An 11,410-nucleotide genomic window follows, 5' to 3' on the forward strand; every position below is an offset into this window, starting at 1 on the left:
GGTGTATTACTTAAATCTCATTATAATAGACAGTTTAACAAAAGCAATTTAAAAAATATAAAAACCACTGGGATTAGGATCAGTATTTCTTCTCTCTCTCTCTTTTTTTTTTTTGGGGTACCAGGGATTGAACCCAGGGGCACTCAACCACTGAGCCACATCTCCAGCTGTTTTTTTTTTTTTTTTTTGTATTTTATTTAGAGACAGAGTCTCCCTGAGTTGCTTAAGACCTTGTTGAGTTGCTATATTGCTAACTTGCTGATGCTGGCTTTGAACTCTCTCCGGTTTCAGACTCCTGAGTCACTGGGATTAGAGGTGTGTGCCACTGCACCCAGCCAGGATCAGTTAGTTCTTACACATTTAATCAAAAACTTTTACTGAGCTTTTAAATGTTTTGTGTTAAGCTAAATATACCAGGACTCTACAGGCACCAGTTTTAAGTCACCCCAAGATCTCTTTTCCCAGCTGGATAACAGAAGGCATTGTTGGGAACCCTTGCTTAACTATGGCCTTTAAAAAAAAATTATATTCTAGTTCCTATGTACCTGGCATAATAAAAGAATTAAACTTTCATTTGTTAAAATTACCTTTTTATGAGTAAAATGTAATTTTTTCATGTTATCCCTGAGCCTTTAAAGCGTAAAAAAAAGTGTATTTTAAAACAAATATTCCAAATTTAAACTCAATCTTACATCCCTTGATTCCAGGACACTTTCAACAGAGCAGAAGACTATTAGATTTGATGAAATAACTATAATATTAGCTGTACAATCCCACACAAGTCACAATTACTTGTCTTTACCTCAAATAGAGGTCCTAAGTCGATCCATAAGACTCTCTGGATCCCATGGGAAAATTCATGTGGAATCACTTTATATAGTCAAAAGCAACAACTGATCTAACTTACTACCACTATTAATGTTATTATTAAAAGTGAATTACACCAGTTCTAAATTTACCGTCAGTCTACATGCCTTATTTATATACCAACAAGTTCCTTAGGAATATTAACATTCTAAATTTAAAATTTATTTTTCTCTTGGTCCAAGCTTTTTAATTTTTTTTATATTTTTCAGTTGTCAATGGATCGTTATTTATTTTTTATTTATATGTGGTGCTGAGGATCGAATCCAGTGCCTTACACATGCTAGACAACTGCTCTTCCACTGAGCCACAACCCCAGCCCTGATCCAAACATATGTTTCATTGCGGGGGGGGGATAGGTTTTAGAACTATATTAATTAATATGGTGAGTGCTAGCCACATGTTCTTTTAACCTAAAAAATTTAAACATTTTGCTTTGGTCAATTTAAAAATTCAGTTTCTTGCACTAGCAATGTTTAGATGATCCTGATTTGGCATTTCTTTTTGAGATGTTTAACCAAAACCTGGTTTTCACATGCTTTAGGGAAATAAAGTTGCCTAATGAACAGGAAGGTTCCTGTCCAACTTCTGGCAAGCCAGAGAATCGGAAGGACTTCCTTCTCTTGGATATGAAAGCCTGAAGATATGTCCACAGGGGCATGTCAGAGTCAAAGGGACTGAAGAACTGTCCCAAGGTGCCTAGTTCCTCAAAGGCAAAGGACATATGTCCAGCATGTACAAGAGATCCAAACTAAGAGAAAAATGAGTGCATAAGAAGGCAATAAAAACCACAAGCAGCACAAAGCAATTCAAAGAAACTGTACTCCACAAAAAAGCTTTGAAATTCCCCTGTACTTTCATGTACAATTTAACAAAAGTGCTCAACTTCCTCAAGACTGAATTATGGTACCTTGGACATTTTACAACCATACTGAAGGTCTGTTTGCCTTGTAATGATCTCACATTATTGTAGGAAGCCCGAGTTAAAACACCTATCAAGATTGGCACGCATAATGATAGTTAAACAAAATTTCATTTGGATCCACTATGGAACAGTGACTTTTACTACTAACTTCTTTCAGCACTAAATTCAGGAACATAATCTCTTGGACCTAAATCCTTAAAACAAACAAACAAATGAACCAAAAAAACCCATTTCTGAAACAGAATTTTTCCTATATTTGGTATAAACTAATTTGGAAAAAAAACTAGTATAAAATATACATGTGAGGTCATTATCATTCCTTATTGTACTTAATGATGCAGAAATACTAATGTATTTACTACAATTTGCTGTTCAACTCACTGGGGCTATTATGTGTAACAGAATATGTGCACATCCTGGTACATTTTTCAAATCCAAAATGTTTTGAATTCAAAAACACTACTTATTCCCAAAGATACATAATTATGGATCCGAAGACAAACTAATTCATTCATACCAGTACACCTTTCCACTCATTAATACAAAAGAATATTCATTATATTTACAATTTTAAATAAACCTACCAGACAGATTCCATGAATTGTGGATACAGAGTTTTATAGTCATTGTCAAAGTCAATCCATCGGCCAAGTCTGGTAACAGTAGACTAAAAAGTATGGATATTAGAGCAGTATTAGACAATAATATTTGTTATTGTACACCAATGTGTTGTTTACTTTTACTTTATATACATGATAATTTTGTGAAATCCAAACAATAAGTGGTTCAGATAAATCTATATTTCAAACAACATACCCTGTGAGGTTCAGAACTATACTATACATAGATGTTACTTACCAGTATAAAATATTCATTTATGAAAGTCAACCAAAATTGTCATTTGGCAAACACCAGAAGTATAACTGTTGCTAGTGAATCATCAATGCATGCTCAAATTACTAAGTGAAAATATGGTAAGAAAAAGAATATTTGAAAAGAATCTCCCACAAAAGAAAAACCGAAACTTTATGAAGGAGACAACCAACAGATAACACCTTAAATGAACAAAGTTATCATCATTAATGAGATATAACAACAACATAGGCCTCCTGACATGACATCATCTCTGAAGCACTCCTGTCCAAAACCCATAAATTAAAGTTGTGAGGAAACATTAAACATCGAGGGGCCTGCTATAAACTAACTATAGACAGCACTCTTTGAAAGCAATATGGACTGGGTGTGGTGGTGCACACCTCTAATCCAACTACTCAGGAGACAGAGGCAGGAGGACTACTAGGTTGAAATCAACCTCAGCAACTTAGTGAGACTATCTTAAAACAAAAAATAAAAAAGAGTTGGGGATATAGCACAGTGGTAACCCATCTCTGGGTTCAATCCTACTAACACCTCCCAAAAGCATCAAGGTCATGAAGGACAAAGACTGGGTGACTGTTTGCTATTGAAAGAGACTAAGAGGACAAGACACCAAATGCAATGTGTGATCTTGGATTGGATCTTAGTTCAGAAATAAAAATTGGTAGGCAACTGGTGAAATTCATATAAGATCTATGGTATTTTATCAATGTTAATTTACTGCTTTCGAAATTATATTATATTAGCAACTGGGAAAGTGGATTAAGGTTTTTTAAATATGTTTGAAATGATATCAGGGGCTGAGAAGGAAGCTCACTGATAGTATAGTAGAGTGCATTTTTTGGCATGTGAGAGTGTGAGAGGACCCAGGTGGATCCTCAGCACCACCAAACAAAAAATAGAAAAAGAAAAAGAATTTTTTCAGAGTGAAAGTTCTAAAAACTAAGAAGAAAAGCCTGTGTCCATATTATATCATATTATACTCATTAGGGTGGGAGAAAACCAAAGAGCTTTAATTTCCATGTTGATGAAATCAGACTTTATAAGGCAGGGAGGGGAAGCCTCCCCAGGTTTGTGAGCAGGGAAGAGCTGGATGAACAGAGCTGTGGTGACACAACTCCACAGTCTGGGTGGAAAGAGCACGAGGGAGAGACGATCAGGACACTGTTACAGAAGAGAACATGGTGGTGAGGGAGAGGTCAGGACAAGTGAAGTGGACACTAAGAAGAATGACTTAAAAGGATTTGGTGGCTGATGTGATCATGGGGATTCAAATTTAAAGGCAGGAAGAGTCATACCACCGGCCCAACAGGGAATTCTGAAGAACAATAAGTCTGAGAGGTTGAAGTTAAGATGGAGAATATGGAAAAACAAAGCCAGACAAACCTTTTTGTTATACAGACATACTAAACCAATCTGAGGCAGGGAGGAAAGGGGAAACCATGTTCTGAAGTTCAGAAGAAAAAGAGGGCAGGAGCTTATTACTAAAATGTAGCGGACCACATGTCAAATTAACACAAGAAGAATTTTTTTTTTTTTTTTGAACACAGGGTGCTTAACCACTGAGCCACATCCCCAGTCCTTTTTTGTATTTTGTTTAGAAACAGGGTCTTGCTGAGTTGCTAAGTGCCTTGCTAAGTTGCTGAGGCTGGCTTTGAATTTGCAATCCTCCTGAGTTGCTGGGGTTACAGGCGTATGCCACTGTGTTGGGCCCAAACTTGAATTTTTAAAAATATCTGAGTTATTACCATGGAGCATTCAAGTAAGTCTATTTGCTGAAACAGCGTAATTCCAGTCATACACTGTGGGATAGACAGGAGATTGAATATGGAAGACCAACCAAGCATACAGAAATCAGAAAACAGCGGGTTCAGTTTAAGCTAATAGGATCGGGGATGGAAGCTAAAGACCCTTTCTTAGGTATACACAGGCAAGGAAGAGGATCAACTCCTCTGGTGTCACAACCTCATACAGACCACCATACTTTTGAGAACATCTCATAAAAAGAACAAAGGACCATAGGCCATTTCAATTTTCAAATAAAACTAAACTTTCTGTTCATTCTACTAAAAATAACCCAACATACCTTCCATTCAGTAGCGTATCTCATCACAATTGCACGGCACTGACTGTTATACTCGGCAATTCCCATTTTGGCCACATCCTCTGGCCCTCTGATTCCCAGTGTCTTATCGATTTCATATTCCTGAAAATTTGTGGGAAGATTGTTAACATCGCTGACTTAAGAAACAAATACAACTAAGCTACTCTAGAAAATAAAAACAGCTTGAAAAAAGCCAATAGTTCTCAATGTACAGAGAAAACAAACGATATCTAATATTGTGGAAATGAACTAGAAGAAAATTCTGACTTACAGTTTAAATACACCATATTTCAACATGTGATGAAATGTAATACTTAAAAATAAAAAATCAGAACATTATAAGGCTGGAGTCTCAAACCTACCACAGGTAAGCCATGACAATCCCATCCAAATCTTCTGTCAACGTGAAACCCACTCTGGTGAGCATATCTTGTAACTATATCTTTAATTGTCCCTGCAAGTATATGTCCATAGTGAGGCAGTCCAGTTGCAAAAGGAGGCCCATCATAGAAGGTAAATCTAACAGAGGTAATAAAAACACATTAATTAGTCATTTTACAACTGATAGCAAAAATTCAGAACAACATTTTTCTATGAATAACTCCTACTGGAGTATTTAGGAAGAAGAAAAGTAGCAAGATCAGGAAATTCAAACATGATTGATTAGATATTTACTAGAAGTCCAGGCTTCAGAAAGGCTACTAGTTATGATAGAGTTAGAGAGACCGCCATTTGATTATCCATTCTTCATTTATTAGTCTCATGACATAAGGCAAGTTAATAACACTGATTCTGAGTAATCTCATCAGTAAAACAGGACAACAGGCACCTATCTCAAAGCTTTTGAACACAGAAGGAACATAATGAAAATGGTGATTAAAGAACTGGTTTTTTAGGTGAATGGAGACCAGAAGCAGGAAGCACTGTAAAAGGCTTCCATTCAGGACTTAGGTGTAAGTGCTAAGAGAGGGTGGGGATAATGAGAAAAGTGGAAAGGAAGAGGGTGGTATATTCATTCTATTCAGATGACCTCTTAAAGAAAGTTAATCTACCTTACCTAAGAAAACTCATCCATTTAACAATTACCTACCACTAAGTACACATTATGTAGAAAGCTGGTACACTATGAAGAGACTAGAATAAATAAAGGGTTTCTGTTTTAACAGAACTCATTCTAAAAAATGATTACTCTTAAGTACTTCATCTTTACCAAAGAAATTCACATACTTTGGCCTATGTTTTGACTGCCTTAAGCATTCCTGAAAACAATTGAATTCGGACCAAAATTGCAAAATTTTTTCTTCTTCAGCAGGAAAACTGATGTTTTCTGGAACTTGTTGAACCATTCTGTTGCTGCAAGAGAAATCAAATTTATTACTGTTAAAGAGAGATCTAGGATTAGCAGGTTATTATATTACTAAAATGGGTGAACATATCACTAACCATACTACATGATAAAATTATAGCTTTATTGAGGTAAAATTCACATACCGCAAAGTTCAGTCTTTTAAAATGGAAAATTCAGTGGTCTTCAGCATATTCAAAAGGTTGTGTAATCATCATCACTATTTAATTTCAGATCATTTTCAACACTTCTCAACCCCTATGACATTTTCTCCTTTTGTCCCTGAAAAGCATTAATCTGTGTTCTTAAATTGCCCATTTTGGACATTTCACAAATGGAAGCATTTCTATGAGTCATCTATATGTGGTCTACTGTGTCTGGCTTCATTTCCTTAACATGTTTTTAAGATTCATTTGTGCTATAACATGTATTCAAACTGTATTATGGTTTTTTATGGCTGAATATGTTCCTCTACATGAATACATGAAATTGTGTTTTTCTATTCATTAGTACACAGACTCTTGGGTTGTTTCCACTTTTTGCTACTGTGAATAATGTTGATGTGAATGTTCAGGTACAAGTTTGCTTGTGGGCACACATTTTCTCTGTAGGAGTAAAATTTCTGGGTCATATGTTAAATCTGTATTTTAGCTTTATGACAAACTGCCAAAATGCTTACCCCAAAGTGACTGCACTGGGCTGGGGGTGTAGCTCAATGGTAGAGTGCTAGCCTACCATGCAAGAACTCTGGGTTCAAAACATAGCACCATCACCAAACAACAATGACAGTAACACCACAACACACACACAAAACCAAAATGACCGTATCATTTTATATTCCCCCAGCAGAGAATAAGGATACAAATTTCTCCAAATCTTCCCCAACACTCCTTTATGGTCCACCTTTGGATTACAGCTATCTTAGAGGGTATGAAGTGGTACTGATTGTGGTTTTGAATTACATTTCCCTAATGACTAGTGATGTTGAGCATCATTCCATTAATTTATTGGCCTTTTGTGTCCTCTCTGGATAAACATTTATTCATGCTATGCCCATTCTGGTTGGGTTGTCCTTTCATGGCTGAGTTTTAAAAATTCTTTATATATTCTGGATACAAGACCTTCGTCAGATATGTGATTTGTAAAAATTTTCTCCTGTGGGTTGCCTTTATTTTCTGGATGGTATTACTTGAAGCAGAAAACATTTTTATGTGGTTTTTGTTTGGTTGTCTGAATTCTGGTATCATATCTAATAAACCATTACCCAATTAGTTCCTAGTGAGAAATGTCTTAAAGTACCCTTTTGAAAGTTCTGCTAATAACCTCAGACACTTGGTCAATCTGACTTAACTGTCTAGTGAGCATGATCAAGCCCCTTCCCCCTCAAAGTCTATTTACTTAAAATTCTACCAAAGTTAGCAACCAGATTTCTAAGCCATGGTCAGATTAGAAGGGCACAGAACTGCTAATAACAAAATAACAATAGAGAAGATGGAAAACCTTAAGTACTCAAGAAGCACAACAATTAGGAGTAATTGACTCTAGAAGAAAAGACCTCTATTTCTCAACCAGTCCAGAAAGCACTGAGAGCTCCGTGGTCTAAGTACAGCAATCAACTCAGCCATCAAAACAGAACTTGGCAAAGAGTCTTTCCTTTTTGTTCTCATTCATTTTTTAGATGCAAGAGTATTTCTGTTTTACACAGGAAAAAAATCTGACAAAAACAGGTGTGCTGTTTAACTATCTGAAATCGCCATTTCCAGTCAAGGTACACCATATTCAATAGAAGTTGTAAGATACTTTAGATTTTCAACTCTTACTACCACCTCCAGTCTTTCAAGGATGTAAAGAAGTACGGTTTCTGCATGTACTGATGAATGGTCCTGGTGGTTCAGTGGCTTGCTTAATCAGAGGCCAAACGAAACTTACGGGATTGTATGTGAAGACTAACCCACCTTCAGATATCAACACATTCATTTCTGTCAATTAGAATCTGCTCCTACAGTTGCCCTTGTCCATAGGAGCTTATTAGAGACATGGACTCATCGGTTCCAACCGGAAGCTAGGAGTTAGAACCTGCATTTTAATAAGAGCCCAAGGAATTCACATGCACATCAGAATTCAAGCATCACCCCTCTCCCACTGTTCTAACAATTACTCAGGGATATCTGTTTGAATCCCTTTTCCTCTTTTGAGAAAAGAAGATTTAAGTTTTCTGAGAAGACAGCTTATAGCTTTTACTAAACTTTCAAGAATGCCTCTGTGGACTCAAAAGATTTAGATTCACAGTATTATTATGCCAAACACAAAGACCCAGAGTGAGAATCTTGACTATTTCAGAAGAACCATGTACCAATGACCGGGCTATGGAAGCTGCTGAGGAGAAACAGCCCCCATGCATAAATCACAGGATTGCTCTGGCCCATTCCATCGACTGGAGAACTGTACCAGCACAACAGCCTCCAGCAACCACAGGGCGGTGGGAGTGGTGTGAAGAGCAGGTTAACCTTGCCGGTTGCACCCAGGATGCCATCTTCTCTTTTTCCTCTTCCTATAATCAGGTCCTCCATTCTTCCCTATTCTACAACTCCCTGCTTCAGATCACCTTAGCTTCAACCTTTTGTTCAGCAACTTCTAGACTTAAACTTCACTTGAGTTTATATCCACATACCCTGGAAGGCATACTGAAACATTTTGTCTAAAATCTCAATCTTACTTGTCATAACTGATTTCTTTTAAAACTGTCTTTGTGGTTCCATTATTCTTCACCTTTCCTAAGGATGGCATTTCTGAATCACCTGTAATAGTACTGAAATGATACCCACATCCAGCTAATCACCAAGACACGTGGATTGTACCTGTATGTCTATTTCTGAGGTTCACTCTTTTTTGTTCCCAGTATGTCCTATTCTGTTACATTAAGTCCAATTTAACCCCTGGTGGGTTATAGTAAGACTTTTCTCAATTTAGTTATATCCCACAAACATACATCCTACAGACTACTTATAAAAAAAATCTGTATACAAAGATATTCACATGTGAAAGTTGATGATAACAAGATGAGATCCTTCTGATCAAACCCAGGAAGTTAGGAAGAGAGAGGGTTCATGTCTAAGTACTTTCTTGAGGACTTTCTGAAGGCTCAAAACAGAGGGGCTGGGACCTGCGGTTCAGTGCCTAGCACTCAGCTAAATACATAGAGGCTCAGAAAATATTTCTTCTCATTCTACATGCATCCCATTTCTGTAAGCCTGGCACATATCTTTAACATCCTTTAAGAATGCAATAATTCACACAAGATGCTCTTGAGAGAACATCTGCTCAGGATTGGGCATCTCCACCAATGAATTAATACTAATTCCTGCCTAAGGTCTTCAAGACCAGTGAACTCTGTATTCAAGTAACTTACATAAACTTCTCCCTTTCTGACTTTAAAATATTTCTCTTGCCAGAACTTCATGGAATATGCCCACAGTTTACTATGACATGCATATACCCATTGCGATGCTCTGCTACTCCCAAATAATTACCATTATTTTTGAAGACTCTCCCTCTTGATATTTAGGTTGTAATATGGAAACACTGTTTCTATAGGCAAATAACTGAAAACAATTTAAATATCCAAGATGCATAAAGTAAACTATGGTACATCAATAAAAAGAATATGATCAGCCATTAAAAATAATGAACTGGTATATATAAAACACAGTTTGTCTAGAACTGGGGGCATAGCTCAGTGGTAGATCATAGCAAGGCCCTGGGAGTAATGCCCAGCACTACCAGAACAAAACAAAAATAGCTGTCTCTTAGTATCCCTGGGGAACTGGGTCCAGGACCCCCTGGGATACCAAAATCCAGATGCTCAAATTCCCTAAATAAAATGGCACAGTATTTGCATATAACTTATATACATCCTCCCATATAATTTGAATCATCTCTAGGTTACATATAATACCTAGTATGATTTAAATGTTACATGATTAGTTGTTACACAGTGTTGTTTAATGAATAATGACCAGCAAAAACAGTCTGCATATGTTCAGTGCAGATGCAACCATCACAGGCCTACCTGTGATATGTATATCACAAGATCAGAGGTTGTTGATGCAGATGCAGAACCTGCGGCTATGGAAGGCTGACTGTATACATATTATTTATATATACTGAGCAAGAAAAGAGCAAGTGTCAGTCAAATATACCAACTTGTACTATATGTAGTATCTCATTTTCAAAAGACTCTTACTCATTTCACTACCTCATTAAAAATAGCAACCATAAGGCTGGGAACTAAGCGCCACTCCCACCTATTCCTCACACACACACACTCTAAGCTGCAGTGGTAACAGTGACTCCTCATCTCCTGAACGAACATGATTGGTACTTTCAAATCCTACACTACTCCAGATATGATACCCTGCCCATCTTCAAGGCCCAAGCCCCATGGCAGCTCTTGAGAAGACGCCTCCTCCTCTCACTTCCAAATCCCACTGAAAAGATGTCTTTCTTCTCTGTGCTCCCAATAAGGAGTGCCCTTGGCTACTGCATTATCAGACTGTGTGAGCAGAGAGGGCAGGGATGTCGCGCATGCCCGCCTTGGTCCCCAGGTCCCCAATGCTAAATGCACATTAACGCAAAACAGGGACAAGAAGCGGCACCCTGGGACTGGAAACCACGCCCGGTTCGTCCTTATAATTACCTGGCTGGCAGTACACTCACCCGCCTGAACTCCCCCATGCGCCGTCACCCTTAATTTCCACAATGTGGGAATGTGTTCAAGGACCGCGGTGGCCCCAGGGTGCAGATGCAGAACTTCCGCGGATCCTAGGTCTCGGTCCAAGAAGTCAGACCCGGATTTGTGCCCGGCTCTTAGTTCTGCGGGGCCCCTTTAGAACACGAACACGAACACAAGAACACAAGAACACACGAACACACGAACACACACACTTACAGTCCTAGTCTCAGGGTTTTACCGTACACGTGACACTCGCCTCTGCCTCTGCGGGCAGGACGCCGCGTCCCCGAGGGACCCCACCGGTAGGACCGGGCAGGCGTGCGGGACCCCGCATAACAGAAGGGCTCGGCTTACCTGGGACGCCCCGGGGGCCCGCACGCCTCGGAGGGAGCCGGCGCCCACGCCGCGGCGACCAGAGGTGACGCAACGCCCTGACAGCACGCGGAGCGGGCAAGAGGGTGCCCCGACTCCGGCCAATCAGCACGCGCCGACACCCTCCAACAACTCGAGTGTCGATTGGCCGCCTGGGCCACGAGCCCGGCCACGCCCACAGGCCGAACGGGG

The 11,410-nt window shown here is 38.8% G+C and overlaps 1 protein-coding gene across 1 annotated transcript in view; it reads right to left on the reverse strand.

The window, feature by feature from the left end:
* Positions 1-11,346, reverse strand: part of IARS1 (isoleucyl-tRNA synthetase 1) — a 63,140-nt gene extending 51,794 nt beyond the window's left edge. The window contains exons 1-5 of the mRNA XM_079109455.1: positions 11,201-11,346; positions 5,997-6,122; positions 5,132-5,288; positions 4,752-4,871; positions 2,374-2,456 (exon numbers count right to left, since the gene is read on the reverse strand). Of these exons, the coding sequence (XP_078965581.1) occupies positions 2,374-2,456; positions 4,752-4,871; positions 5,132-5,288; positions 5,997-6,115 (479 nt within the window). The 5' untranslated portion in view covers positions 6,116-6,122; positions 11,201-11,346. The remainder of the gene's footprint in view (positions 1-2,373; positions 2,457-4,751; positions 4,872-5,131; positions 5,289-5,996; positions 6,123-11,200) is intronic.
* Positions 11,347-11,410: the final 64 nt, after the last annotated feature.

Source organism: Sciurus vulgaris (genome assembly GCF_902686455.1).
Source record: "Sciurus vulgaris genome assembly, chromosome: 13".
In the NCBI taxonomy this organism is placed as follows: Eukaryota; Metazoa; Chordata; class Mammalia; order Rodentia; family Sciuridae; genus Sciurus; species Sciurus vulgaris.